The sequence below is a fragment of the Protobothrops mucrosquamatus genome, unplaced genomic scaffold (assembly GCF_001527695.2).
Source record: "Protobothrops mucrosquamatus isolate PMUCROS unplaced genomic scaffold, P.Mucros_1.0 scaffold28, whole genome shotgun sequence".
Lineage (NCBI taxonomy): Eukaryota > Metazoa > Chordata > Lepidosauria > Squamata > Viperidae > Protobothrops > Protobothrops mucrosquamatus.
The window spans coordinates 2383388-2398858 of record NW_015386413.1 but is presented as its reverse complement, the minus strand read 5'-3'; the positions used below and the strand labels follow the sequence as shown (position 1 = coordinate 2398858).

The following is a 15471-nucleotide window of genomic DNA, read 5'->3' as shown; positions in this document are numbered from 1 at the left end:
GTATAGAATTAAAATAAGAATAGAATAGAATAAAATTGAAAAGAATAGAATAGAACATAGAGTATAGAGTAGAATTAAAATAAGAATAGAATAGAATAGAATAGAATATAGAGTATAGAGTAGAATTAAAATAAGAATAGAATAGAATACAATAGAATAAAATAGAATATAGAATATAGAGTAGAATTAAAATAAGAACAGAATATAGAATAGAATAGAATAGAATAGAATAGAATAGAATAGAATAGAATAGAATAGAATAGAATAGAATATAGAGTAGAATAGAATAGAGTAGAATTAAAATAAGAATAGAATATAGAATAGAATAGAATAAAATATAGAATAGGACAGAACAGAACAGAATAGAATATTCTTGATTGGCCAAGAGTGATTGGACACACAAGGAATTTGTCTTCAGTGCATACACTCTCATGTGCATACAAGCAACAAGGGATCAATCATGATCATAATCATGGTGATCACATGCCCCAGAGATGCTGCAACCATCCTAAGTACATGCCAGTTTCCAAGCCCCTGACTTTAAATCACATGACCCTGGGGAGGCTGTGGCAGTCTTAAATGTGCAAACCGGCCATCAATCACTTTTTTTCCAAGGCTGTTTTACTTGGAAGGAACAGTTGTAAGTCAAGGACTACTGTAATATTTTTTAGAAGACAAGTCTATGCACACATGTCCGGTTACGCTTCACGGGAACAGCAGGCGTAATCATCTGTTTATCCACTTGATAACTTATGGAATAATAATAAGGGGAAAAAACCTGATTAAAATAACCACCTTCGCAGAAGTAGAAAGAACCGCTCTATTTTGTTTTAAAAAATTTTAATTTTGGGGGTTTCTCGTTCTCAGGTTACCGCATGCGATTAGGATCGAGCACGGATAAGAAAGACTCCGGCCGGCTCCACGTCGATTTTGCTCAGGCCAGGGATGACTTCTATGAGTGGGAGTGCAAGCAGAGGATGCTGGCGCGGGAAGAACGCCACCGTCGCAAGATGGAAGAAGACCGGATACGTCCGCCTTCGCCTCCCGTCATAATGCATTACTCGGAACACGAGGCCTCCCTGCTGGCTGAAAAACTGAAAGGTACCAACGAAGGAGAACATTTGCAGCTCAGGGTTGAAATGAGGAGGGGCCTTTGGTGCTCTCTGAGCTTGGATGTTTTCTTGCAGGCGTTTCATGACCCAACTAGGGAACATCATCAGTGCTAGAAGGGAATGGGTTTGGAGGAGGAGGAGGAAGAGGAAGAGAAGGAGGAGAAGGGAAGGAGGAGGAGGGGGTGTGAGAACTGTGGGGTCCTTGGTGCTCTCTGAGCTGGGTGGTTTTTCTTGCAGATGCCTCATGACTAGGGAATATCATCAGTGCTAGAAGGCAGGAGGGTTTGCAGAGAAGAAGAAGGGGAGGAGGAGGAGGAGGAGGAGGAGGAGGAGGAGGAGGAGGTGGTGGTGGTGGTGGTGGAGGAGGAGGAGGATGACTATGGGGTCCTTAGTGCTCTCCGAGCTACGTGGTTTTCTTGCAGACATTTCATGACCCAACTAAGTAACATTAGTGGTGGAATGGAATAGGGTTTGCAGGGAGGAGGAGGAGGAGGAGGAGGAGGACGATGACTATGACGACTATGGGGATACTCTCCGAGCTACGTGGTTTTCTTGCAGACATTTCATGACCCAACTAAATAACATCATCAGTGCTAGAAGGGAGTGGGATTTGTGGAGAAGAGGAGGCAGAGGAGGAAGAGGAGGAGGAGGAGGAGGAGGAGGAGGAGGAGGAGGAAGAGGGTTGCGTGGTCCTTGGTGCTGTCTGAGCTTGGTGGTTTTCTTGCAGATGTTTCATTACCCAAACTAGGTAACATCATCAGTGCTAGAAGGGAGTAGGGCTTGTGGATAGGAGGAGGAGGAGGAGGAGGAGGAGGAGGAGGAGGAGGAGGAGGAGGAGGAGGAGAGGATGGAAACTGTGGGCTCCTTGGTGCTCTCTGAGCTTGGTGGTTTTCTTGCAGACGTTTCATTACCCAACTAGATAACATCAACAGTTCTAGTAGGGACTGCGGTTTGCTGTCAGTTTATATCCTGGTGTCTTGCCTGTCCGTAAGTAAGCAATACCCCAATCAAGAAACTGCCATAGAGCCATTAGTAAACAGCCCAACCCAAGAACCTGATGATGCTACCTAGTTGGGTAATGAAACGTCTGCAAGAAAACAAACAAGCTCAGAGAGCATCAAGGAGCCCTCAAGTTGAAAGATAACACAACACTTTCCGATTCCATTTGATGTCAAAACATCACTAACACTGCAAGCTTGTTACCGGGCAGTAATTTTTTTTTAATTTTTTAGTAATATTTAATGAAATGTGTCTCTTTTCTTGTATAACAATAGCTGCTGTTTGGCTATGAGTGATCCGAAAAGGCGTTTTGCCTCTTTCTGCACTTTTGACGATACATTTCAAAATATCCCAGTTATTTCCTTCTCCTTAAATGTTATTGGAGTTTTTTTTACACATTGAGGAGGTATGAAATCCAATTTGCCACTCCGTGTACAGGACTCGGCAGAGAGAAAGCGATCCGTCACCGATTTCCGCAATCTCACCCTTACGCGTCCTTCGCAGATTTTGTAACAGTTGAAGCCTGCGACCGCAGACCGCAAATATTGTGCGCTCGCCCAGCGAGGAAGGGGCGTTTGTGTTTTCAGTCAACTGAGAATTCTTGTGGGATTTCGATTCTGCACCTCACTATTTTGATCTGCGGTGACGCTGGGATTCTGTCGGCAGCCTCGTACGCTGGGCTTCAATTCACGCTGCGTTTAACTGGTTGTATATCACCCGTTAAATAGAAATAGAGTCGTAGCAATGGAAGATGTCAACGCTGCGAACATCGGATGTTTTTTGCATTGACAAGAGATGGAAATGTAGCCATCTTTTTCCTTTCGCTTTTAGATTTAGATGATGCTGGGAGGGGGATGTGAACGAGAGTCCAGCTAGACATAACAACACTAAACTTAGCGTGAGAATCAAGGTTATTGTAACCAGAGCTGATAAGGAATTGGTGGGCTGGAGAACTGGAGAGGAAGCCCGCGCTTCAAGCTAATTGGGGAATGTGAATTATGACTGTTAATTGGAGGAGGGAATTGTGCTGTGATACTACGGGCTCAGGGGAGGGGAATTCAGTTTTTGGCTTCGATTATGCAGTGCCGAAGTTATGCTACTCAAAATGAAGATTCTTTAAGGTAAACAATGCCTCAAAGTTCTTCTGAAGAGTTTCATCTGTCGGAACCATGACAGAAGGGATCTTGGATTTCTTTTTGTCCAACCCCTTGCCCGAGGCAGGAGATCTTATAAACATGTAGCCCTCGACTTTTGACCACAATTGAACCCAAACTTTCTGTTGTTAAGCAAGACAGTTGAATGAGTTTGTCCCTGTCTTATGACTTTTCTTGCCACAGCGGTTAAACGAATCACGGCGATTGTTAAGTTAGTAACCTGGTTATTAAATGAATCTGGTTTCCTTATTGACTTTTCTTGTCAGAAGGTTGCAAAAGGGGATCACATGACCCCTGGGACACTGAAACTGTCATAAGTACATGCCAGTTGCCAAGAGTCTGAATGTTGATCACGTGGCTGCAACGGTCGTAAGTGTGAAAAACGGACATACGTCATTTTTTTTCAGTGCTGTTGTAACTTTGAATGGTTACTAAATGAATGGGTTGTAAATTGAGGACTAATTCTACCATCCCAGACAAGTGACTGTCCAGTCTCTTCTTAAAAACCTGGAGCGATGGAACGCCCACAATTCCTGGAGGCAAGCAGTTCCACAGGTTAATTGTTCTCCCTGTCAGGGATTGCATCTCCCTCCCTCCCTCAAGAATCTTCACACTTTTTCATTTTTAAATAATTTTCATCTCCATCCAGAATTAAATATAGTATTTTACAGAAATGCAGTGGGCTCATTTCCCAGCATGCCTTTAACAAAGTTTTAAAAACTTTTGTTTAATTAAGGGGATGTGACGCTTTTCTCTAAAGATTTCGTAGAGGCGCTGTACCAAGGAACTCGGCTTTTTCATTTACATCCATGGCAACTTGTTTTAAAAATACATCAAGGCCTCTCATGATCAAGGGGGAGTCTCATAACTTAAATCCAGTGCCGGGTTGAAATGATACATTTTAGATTCTTAGCCATGCCTTTTTCTACTGATTGCATTTCATATTCCCCACCTGCTAGTCTTCCAAAGCAGGGCTTTTTAACTTTTTCACTCATTGTACCACTTTTAGGATATGGCAACATCCGAGTACCACCAGTCGCCTAGCAAGGGGTCAAAAACCTGATGACACCCCCCCCAAAAGGGAAAAAGTGATAAAGTACAGGTAGTCCTCGATTTACAATAGTTCGTTTAGTGACTGTTTGAAGTTACAATGGCACTGAAAAAAGTGCCCCCCAAGCCCCAGCCGAGCAAGACACCTGCCTGCCTGCCTGCCTGCCCGAGGTTTTCATTGTTGTGAGCATTTCTGTTGAGGATTGGCAGTGGGGGTGGGGTGGGGGGGTGGTTTTTATTCCCCCCGTCTGCTGGGTGGTTGCAACAGGTTTTGATCACTTCACATGACCCTGGGACACTGTGACCGTCGTAAATATGAATCAGTTGCCAAGCATCTGAATGTAAATCACAAGACCCTGGAGATGCTGCAACATTCCAGCTGATCGGTGCTTCTTCTGGACTCAGCAGAAGCGCCAGGATCAGCGCCGAGCTCCAGCTGGAGCCTGGTGCTGATCCTGGCACTTCCACTGAGCCCTGACACCCTGAAGAAGCGCTGATCCTGGCGCTTCCGCTGACCCCAGACAGCCCTGCAGCTCCAGCCATCTCTCGCTCAGGCTTGTGCGGTGCTGCCACCGGTTCAGCTCATTCCCCTCCCCCACTACCACTTTTCTAGGATGGTCGCGTACACCTGCCAGGTGCCAATGTACCACAGGTGGTACCCGTACCACTGGTTGAAAAGCCCTGTTCCAAAGCAATTGGTTTCCGCTTCCTGTTGACTGACAGAAGGAGAACGCAGGTTCAAAGTCTTCATTTAATTTTGGGGGGACTTTCAAGCTTCCTTCTTGTATCTATGGAGATTCTCAAGTCATCCAAGTCCTGGTTGCCCCAGAGGTGCTTTTTGCAGGAGGCTATCCTGTCCCCCCTCGTCCTTCTCTTCATTAAACTAGACATCCCCAATTCCAGCAACCGTTCCTTATATGTTTTAGCCTCCAGTCCCCTGATCATTTTTGTTGCTCTTCTCTGTACTCTTTCTGTAACAAACATTGTGCCTGAACGGAAAGCTAAGAGAGTTGCAATTTTATAACGGCCAGTTCTGTTCTTACCTGCAAAATGATTCGAGATTTCCCGATGCAACAAAATCATGTTGTAAATGAAAGTTCCATTAGAGGTGCTGAGAGAGTTGCAGATGTTTACATCTTCAGTGGAGTAATCAAGATTAAAAGTGCTTTCTGATAATTTTATTTTTTGCCAATGGCGGCTTTGATTTATTTAATTTGCCTCGGCAATGATGGAAATCAAAAACAGCCTCTTTTGAGGTGCATCCTTCAGTCTGGATGTTCATAAAACGCGTTGATTGAAGAAGCACAGCTTTCTTCACACAGAACCTTGTGGACAAATCTTCATAAATAGCATTGTTTACTTTCTCCTTGTCATAAGACCAGCCCTTGCAGTGACTCATCCACAAAAATGGATTCCAGCATCCAGAGGTTGATCACCTTATTCTTTCAAACATTTTGCAACCATTTAACCTTTCCATAGGACAAATGCAGCGTATTGATTAAGTGTGCAAATTTCTCAGGAAAAAAAATTAAAGGGTTCATATTCTAGGAGGCTTCTCAACTTGAATGAATGCTTGATCTGTGCGGTCCTTGGTGCTCTCTGAGCTTGGTGGTTTTCTTGCAAACGTTTCATTACCAAACTAGGTAATGCTATCAGTATTAGATGATGTTGCCTAGTTTGGATAATGAATGGTCTGCAAGGAAACAATGGCTATTAGCTTCATTATCTTGCCTTAAGAAAAAAGGAGAGGGAAGGGAATGGAATGCCAAGGAGCCGTTCATGGACCATGAGAGCCTGCAACAACCCAAGGTCACTGCCGCAGGTGGTCAATGGAGAAATGAGCTGTTCCCATAACAAAAAGAAATATTACTATTGGACAATGTGAACGCCTGGTGGGTGGGGAAGTGGGAATCCAGTGTTTAACTAAGCATGCTTTCACATGGGAAACCTCAGAATTGGTTTCACTTCTTCAGTTCTCAGATGCTGTACTCAATAAAGTAATGCCTGCTGGGCCTCAATTGTTGGACTGTTGACACAGAGAGCACAAGGATGCCACAGTTCTCCTCCTTCTCCTCCTCCTCCTCCTCCTCCTCCATTACCACCACCACTACTCTGCAAGAATTGCCCCCTTGTAGTGCTGATGATGTTCCCTAGTTGGGTAATGAAATGTCTGCAAGAAAGCAACAAAGCTCAGAGAGCACCAAAGATCCCACAGTTCTCCTCCTCTTCCTCTTCCTCTTCTTCTTCCTCCTCCTCCTCCACTACCACCTCCACTGCTCTGCTATCACTGCCCCCTTGTAGTGTTGATGATGTTCCCTGGTTGGGTAATGAAATGTCTGCAAGAAAGCAACAAAGCTCAGGGAGTACCAAGGATCCCACAGTTCTCCTCCTCTTCCTCCTCCTCCTCCACTACCACCGCCACCACTCTGCTATCACTGCCCCCTTGTAGTGCTGATGATGTTCCCTAGTTGGGTAATGAAACATTTTCAAGAAACTGACCAAGTTTAGAGAGTCCCAAGGACCCCTGGGCTACAAATATCCTCCTGTGTTGCTTCATCTGGAACTGGGCTCAGCCTTTTGCTGGACTGGGATATGTAAAGAACAGAAGTCAAAGGGGAATAAGAACCTCAGATGGACGAGTCAGTTGTTAATATGCAGACTGCTGAGTAACCCCCTGGCAGGATGGAGCAGCTTTGACTAAGGAACTCCATAAACTCCGCGAGTTTACAGAGGCAGACTCTTATTTGTGCTCAGGTCACATGTTGTTGTTGTGCTTTTGGAATATGAAAACATCATTGGGTCTACTTGCTTGCAATCACATCTGTCTCTCCACCAGTAATGAATAGTAAATAGTATTCATTACAATAGTAAATGCTAAATCCAGAGTTTAAGGAAGTTTCTGGCATGGAGGTCAATGGGGTGTAAGGTGAGGAGAAGACCCAGATGGAATGAAAGAGTTGATGTTGGGATGGAGCCCTTGATCTCCTCAAAAGTCCTGGAGATTATGCTGCTGGTCCACAAGGATCCCTTCCCCAGACAGTTGACGCCTTTGTGAGTTTTTTTCAGTCTTTCTTAGACATGTGAGATTGATTCAGAGGGTTTATGGTGATTCTCAATCATCCAGGTCATGGTTGTCCCAAAGGTGCTTTACAAAAGGCAACTGGACTTTCTTGGTTTTTTTTCCCTTGAAGATGTTTTGCTTCTCATCTAAGAGGCTTCTTTAGTTCAGTCAGAGTAAGGGTCAATCTCACTTTAATGGTCTATCCTCAAACTTAAGCCAGAGTGTCAAGGGTGAAACTTTGGCAGCTACGTGTTTCTGCATTTCAACTTGCCTTTAAATTAAGTGGGGGAGGTGTTACTGTCCAATGGGTAAATGGAGGAACAAAACTTCTTCAATTCAGCTGCAGACTGTGGGAGCCTGAAGTCTTGTCAAGGACACCAGAACAGGTGTGGATTTGAAGCAGACAGTTCCCATAACAAAGTGGAGTCGTTGATATGGATTACGTAAAACGTTGGGGGCTGCCTGGGAAAACTATTGTTTAAGTCTATGACAGTGATGGTGAACCTTTTAGAGACTGAGTGCCGAAAAAACTGCCCTGCCCCCTCCCACAGGGCCACCCACCACCTCCACGGCCCACCGTCAATCACCCAAGCGGCCCTGCAGTGCCATGCAGCCACACCCTCTGCCTGCGCCCCGCAGCATCATTTGTGTATGATGGGGCATGAGGATGGAGTCTTGTCCCTGCTGCCCAGCTGCCATGTCGGCTGCGCTGCTCTGCGTGGGCTGCACCTGGGGGCGCTCTCCTCCAGGGGAGATGCTGGTGAGGAGGGGGCCACAGGGGGAGGTGGGGCTGGGGCAATGGTGCACGTGCCCACAGAGAGAGCTCTGGGTGCCGCCTCTGGCACACGTGCCATAGATTCACCACCACTGGTCTATAAATTGATGTGGGAACCTCAGAGTTAGTTTTGTTTTGATATAACCAAGCAGTGTATTCAATAAACAGTAAGATTTTCAGAAACGAAATTAATCTGGAGTTTTATTTAGATTCTCGAGCTGGATGTTGACACAGAGTTACATCTCGGAATCATTCCTAATGATTGATTCATAGATGTAACTCTGGCTTATGTTTGAGGATCCACCATTAAGGAGAGAGAAAAATAATATTTTTACATCTCATCTTTCTTTCCCATGGAAATCAGGGAGTTTTATACACCAACACAACATATTTTCTATTTCACACGGATCTCACCGCAGCGTGATATTGATAGAAAGCTCTCATCTGGAATCACTCGTGTTTGCAGGGGTGCTTGTAAAACAGTTGCACACTCAAGGACCCTATTGGAAAGATGAACTGCGGAGCTGAAAAAAAGCTTTGTCTTCTTTTGACTCGAGTTGGGTGGAATCTTAAAAAATACTTCGCGTTTAATTATTCCCAGAGTGAACCTACTTCACACGGCAATGACAGCATAAGGAGTGAATGAAAATTCAAGCCACAACATTGCCGGCACTCGTGATAATCAGTGCTTCAGAGAGCAATTTATAAAGGCTTATATTAGGAGTGCGAAGCCAAACCGAGTCGAAGATACGTCATAAATATTGTTAACGGGACAATTCGTAAGGGCTGGAATCCATTCGCAGACAAAGAACGTGACCATAATTTTAGCTTCTCTCGAATGGGTTTTTGTTCCAGATGACAGCAAATTCTCCGAAGCCATAGTAGTGCTATTAACCTGGATCGAACGAGGGGAGGTGAACCGCCGCACGTCTAACCAGTTCTACTCCATGGTGCAATCGGCCAACAGCCACATCCGCCGGCTCATGAACGAAAAAGCCAATCACGAACAAGAGATGGACCAGGCCAAGGAGAACTTCAAGAACGCCCTGACGGGCATCCTCACTCAATGTAAGTAAACCCAGTTAGTTCTGTAAAGTGTGTTATTGTTGTGTAAGTGGTTTTCATGGTGATAGGCTTGTGATCACGCGGGTAAGTAGTTGCTGTCTAGTCTTTTTCGATTGTTTCATATGTTGGAAAGAACCAGGATCAGGCCTTTGCAATCTCAAGGTGAGCCAAGTTATTGTGTTTGTTAGAGGAAGGGAGAAAAGTAGTTGGGGGATATAGGTAGTCCTTGACTTATGACGACAACGGAGCCCAACGTTTGTGTTGCTAAGCGAGACATTGGTTAACGTGAGCTTTGCCCCCATTTTACGACCTTTCTTGCCACAGTTATTAAGGGCATCACTACAATTGTTAGTAACACAGTTGTTAAGTGAATCTGGCTTCCTCATGGACTTTGATTGTGCAAAAGGGAATCACGTGACCTTGGGACTCTGCGACCGTCATAAATACGAGTCAGTTGTTCAGCGCCTAAATTTTGATTTATGTGATCACAGGGCTGCTGCAACGATCTTAAGTATGAAAAACGGTCGTAAGTCCCTTTTCCAGGGCTGTTGCCACTTCAAACGGTCACTAAATGAACGGTTATAAGTCGGGGACTTCCTGTAGTACTTCTTTCTGCTGGTTTGTATCTAAATAGAGGCCAGGAGACAAAACTGAGGCAGAAATTTCTGCCTTCGTAGAAGCACTGGTAGTGCCTCAGATACTGGTGAGTGACAAGGAACAAGATCTTCAGATGTCGCAGGTAACTTGATGACCCCTTAAATCTGTCTCCAAAGGAGAAATTATGTATTGAGTGTCATGAAGATGAGAATAAAAAATAAAATCAAATCAAACTGTCAGAGTGGTAAACGAGTTACGCAAATTTATGGTGTGGACAAATATTTTGAAGGCGCCTTTAAAAAAACACCCATCTTGTACAGTTAGAAAAAGGGCAGAAAAATGCTGACAGGATTACAAATATCTCCAGAGGGTGTATTATATGACAGGCACTTGGGCAATTTTTTTTTAAAAAAAATTGAGACCTCTCTTGAATCTACAGGGTGGAAGATTCAGGGCAGATGAACTGCTACAGGTTTTTACATACTGCATACATCATCTATGAAATTTATAAAGAGAATAACAGAGTTGGGAGGGACCTTGGAGATCTTCTAGTCCAATCTCCTGTTCAAGCAGGAGAACCTATACCAGGGGTAGGCCACCTTGGCTCTTTTATGACTCGTGGACTTCAACTCCCAGAATTCCTCAGCCAGCCTGGCTCAGCTTGGAAACCTCTCCCTTTCCCCTCAGTGTGGCTGGCTCAGGAATTCTGGGAATTGAGGTCCACGAGTCATGAAGGGGCCAAAGTTACCCCCATGCTGGCTCAGGCACTCTGGGAGTTGAAGTCCACGAGTCATAAAAGAGCCAAGATTGCCTACTTCTGACCTATACCATTTCAGACAAATGGCTGTCCAGTCTCTTCTTAAAAGCCTTTGGTGTTGGAGCACCCACAACTTCTGGAGGCAGGTTGTTCTACTGATTAATTGTCCTCATCGTCTGGAAATTTCTCCTTAGTTTTAGGTTGCTTCTCTCCTTGATTAGTTTCCATCCATTAGTTTCCTCATGCTCCTGCACCCTTCGAAGCGTGTTCATCCCAAAGTGTGTGGCTAAATGTCGGTGGAGATTCTCAGTCATCCAAGCCATGGTTATCCCAAAGGTGTTTTTTTTCAGGAGACCACTGGAGTTTCTTGTTTTTCTTTGAAGACCTTTTGCTTCTCATCCAAGAAGCTTCTTCAGCTTTGACCAGATCCTTCCATTCCCCACCATCCAGTCAGAACTGAAGAAGCTTCTTGGATGAGAAGCGAAACGTCTTCAAAGAAAAACAAAGGAAGTCCAGTTGCCTCCTGCCAAAAAGCACTTTTGGGACAACCAGGACCTGGATGACGGAGAGTCTCCATAGACCAGTGTTTCTCAACCTTGGCAACTTTACGATGTGTGGACTTCAACTCCCAAAATTCTCCAGCTAGCAATGCTAGCTGGAGAATTCTGGGAGTTGAAGTCCACACATCGTAAAGTTGTCAAGGTTGAGAAACACTGCCATAGACGGTCATAAAGTCCCTTTTTTCAGTAACTGCGAACAGCCACTAAATGAACTGCTGGAAGTGGAGGACTAATTGTAGATTATTTTGTGCCGGCTGCCTTGTGGATTCTGCGTGTGTTTGAAGGGGGGGGCGTGGCGATAAATAGAGAGGCAAACATCAAGGATGATACGCAAATAGTAGGGTTCTTTATTACCCAAACCTACTCATTCTCCAAAGTGGATTTCAGTCCAGAAAGAGGAATCGGGTGCAAAGTTTTGGCAGCCACTGCATCCCATTGATTTTCTGCAAATGCACACACTTAGCAGATGAGTTCCTTCCAGTATTTAAATGCCTGGCCTCTTTTCTTTTGGAGAAATTGTAACCAGCTCGGTTGCCTTAATGGCCCTTCCTTATAAAACAATAATCAGAATAACGCCCCCCTCCGCGCCGAATTTCCTTTATCATCTTATAATAAAAAACACAGGGACCGTTTCAGGAGTGAAAACACATTCTTACAATCAAAGTGAAGAAAAATTAAACCTAGCTTTCATTTTTTTATTTTTTTTTTACCCCAGGTGACACGGAACATAGTTTCCAAAAACTATGAGCGATGATTATTGGGCTGATGTTTTATTCATGCCCAATCTAATGTGCAAACATTTCATATGCCATGATTAAATATAAAATATTTAACGGTTCTCATGCAACAGAACGTACACAAGTACATAAACGAAGAACCAGATGTAGTACGATCATTTCTTCGGAAACATTGAATGTCAGGCACCCCAAAATTAGCCTGCTTTAGCGTGTTTGGGAAATAAATCATCTAGATTGCGTATAATATTTCACCTGAGACGTTGATTAAGTACAACGGCGGTTTGCAGACGGAATAGGCCACGATTTTTAAATGCGATTAGAGCCGTTCGCAATACTTTTTTGAAATCGCGGTGTCGGGTTTGCTTTTGAATCGATGTTTCCTCTAAGTTCGCAACGTCGTATAAAGTTGAACATTTTTTGGGTGGGGGAGAAAAAAATAAGGACATAGAAATAAAACGATAATCGTCATCATTTCCCCTTGTGTTTAATACATCAATTATACATCTTAATGGGATGAGCAGGCTTGCGTAGATGGCCTATTTGGGTCCATGTCTTGTTTAATGAAAGATGAGACAAAATGTATTCTGATCCTTGGCACTGATCACAGGCCATCCTCAAGTACAGGTATAGTATAGGGGGTATCTTGCTCAATAGTAGTAACTGTGAGAGGGATCTCGGAGTCCTAGTGGATAATCACTTAAATAGGAGCCAGCCGTGTGCTGCAGTTGCCAAAAAAGCCAACACAGTGCTAGGCTGCATTAACAGAGGGATAGAATCAAGATCACGTGAAGGGTTAATGTCACTTTACAAGGCCTTGGTAAGGCCACACTTGGAATACGGCATCCAGTTTTGGTCACCACGATGTAAAAAAGATGTGGAGACTCTAGAAAGAGTACAGAGAAGAGCAACAAAGATGATCAGGGGACTGGAGGCTAAAACATACAAGGAACGGTTGCTGGAATTGGGTATGTCTAGTTTAATGAAGAGAAGGATGAGGGGGGACATGATAGTAGTGTTCCAATATCTCAGGGGTTGCCCCAAAGAAGAGAGAGTCAAGGCAGGACAAGAAGCAAACTCATCAAGGAGAGAAGCAACCTAGAACTAAGGAGAAACTTCCTGACAGTTAGAACAATTAACCAGTGGAACAACCTGCCTCCAAAAGCGGTGAATGCTCCAACACTGGAAGTTTTTAAGAAGAGACTGGACAGCCATTTGTCCAAAATGGTATAGGGTTTCCTGCCTGAGCAGGGGGTTGGGCTAGATGACCTTCAAGGTCTCTTCCAACTTTATTATTATTATTATTATTATTATTATTATTATTATTATTATTATTATTATTATTATTATTATTATTATTATTATTATTATTATTATTATTATTATTGGCTGGTTGCTTAGAAACCATTTGAAGTTATGATGACCCCCCTAAAATACTTAAGACCCAGTTCCAAAGTTTTGACTTTGCAGTCATCTGATTGCATTTCAAATGTTTACTTCCGTTTTTCTGCAAAACCACCTTCTAGTAAACCATGGGTTCGCTTAACGACTGCTGCAAAAAAGTCATAAAATCCGATTGGTCACACAATGACTCATTTTACAACCTCAGGCTCCATCATGGTCATAAGTCAAGGAGGACCTGTATACAGAGTAGTTACAATCCGCTTACACATACAGTACATATCTTGAAAGGAAAGACAGTCGGAGTTTCAGTGCCGTTTCACTTACTAGCTCTTGTTTGCTTTCCTTCAATGGCGTTCAATTTTTCCTAGTTGTCTCAGTGTGATGTTTGAGAAGAACTGTCTTCATTCATGGTGGTTTGACAAGACCTGCTCAGGTTGAGGAGGAGCACTATTGTTCTGTGGAATACAACTTAAGAATGATTGTTCTACGTGGCCTGTCCTTGCATCATTTAACTTAGTTGCTCTCCATATGTGATGGACCAGCTGCTTCTAACAGAATAACAGCATAACAGAGTAGGAAGGGATCCTGGAGGTTTTCTAGTCCAACCCCTTGGTCAAGCAGGAGAGCCTGTACCATTGCAGACAAATGACTCTCCAGTCTCTTCTTAAAAACCTCCAGTGATGGAGCATCCACAACTTCTGAAGGCAAGTGATTAATTGTTCTCACTGTCAGAAAGTTTCTCCTTAGTTCTAGGTTGCTTCTCTCCTTGATTAGTTCCATCCGTTGCTTCTTGTCCTGCCTTCAGGTGCTTTGGAGAATAGCTTGACTCCCTCTTCTTTGGGGCAGCCCCTGAGATACTGGAACACTGCTGTCATATCCCCCCTCGTCCTTCTCTTCATTAAACTAGACGTACCCAATTCCTGCAACCGTTCTTCATACGTTTTAACCTCTAGTCTTCTAATCATCTTTGTTGCTCTTCTCTGCACTCTTTTTCTAGAGTCTCAACATCTTTTTTACATTGTGGTGACCAAAATTGGATGCAGTATTCCAAGTGTGGCCTTACCAAGGCATTATAGAGCGGTACTAACACTTCTAGAATCCCCAGATGGCATCCAAAAGTACCTGGGTTGCATGGGTCAGTTTAGGATTTAACCTGGAATGCCACAAAAATTAGCACCTGCAGGATATAAGAGACTGCCTGGATGTTTTCTATAGAACATAGAATAATAGGGTTGGAAGCATTGTCGAAACCTGAAATATTCCTTAATTTTGTGAATACCGTATCATTGTTATTATTATTGTTGCCCGGAATAAGGCCTCTAAATTATTTATGTCACTCCTCAGAGTACATGTTTGTGCAGATTTTGTGATGGGGAGAGGGGGGGGTCTGAGGCAGGTGGAAAATCAAGTCCTCTTTAGGTATAAAAGAGGCATTTTAGCCATTGAATTGTTTCCTTTCCAAGCAAGGCAAACAAAGAGCGCAAGCTGCAGCCACCGATAAGAGCCTTTGTGCAAACAGACTTGTTAAATACACCTCTCTCTCTCTTTTTTTTTTCCAGCGAAAAAGAGATTTTGTGAATGAATGGGGGTTCCGAGCCTTCATTTCTGGGTTTTGTTTTTTTTTAAATGTAGCCTTGTATTGCGGCCTGGCCCCCGTGGCGTCTCACAAGTGGGATACGCTGTTGTGCATTTGTTTGTGAGACCTACGGCGTGTCCCGTCTTTCCGTCAGGAGCTCAGGAAATCCCCAGGCCTTTGCTTGTGAGCTATCAGCGGCCGGGAAATTGCTCAATAAAATGGCTAAGCCTTTGAAAATTCCCTTTTTCAAGCTAGCTCTTCACAAGAGCTTCTTGTGCAGCTGAGTGGCAAGCCTTTAGGAGCTTCAGTCAGTCTGTTGGAAGATCACATTCATCGTGATTTGGCATCTGTGCCTGGATACAGGCTAGTTTGGTGCGTCCTCCAAAGCACGTTGTACTTCTCTTGCTTGGACTTTTGGGTTGATAGAATATTTATTTATTTATTTATTATTTTAATTTATATACCGCCCTTCTCCCTTAGGACTCAGGGCGGTTCACAGCATATTAAAAACAAATAATAAACACAAAATACAAAAAATTACAAAATACAAAAATACAGAAAATAAACCCCGATAAAAGCCAAATTAAAACCAAATATTACAAGCTGTGTTTCGAATTAAATACTTTT

General features: G+C 43.6%; 1 protein-coding gene across 2 annotated transcripts in view; it reads left to right on the top strand.

Moving 5' to 3' along the window:
* Positions 1-15471, top strand: part of ENOX1 (ecto-NOX disulfide-thiol exchanger 1) — a 136916-nt gene that overhangs the window by 32068 nt on the left and 89377 nt on the right. For both annotated transcript variants that reach the window (XM_029283161.1, XM_029283160.1), the window contains 2 exons: positions 868-1101; positions 9007-9219. In XM_029283161.1, the coding sequence (XP_029138994.1) occupies positions 868-1101; positions 9007-9219 (447 nt within the window). The remainder of the gene's footprint in view (positions 1-867; positions 1102-9006; positions 9220-15471) is intronic.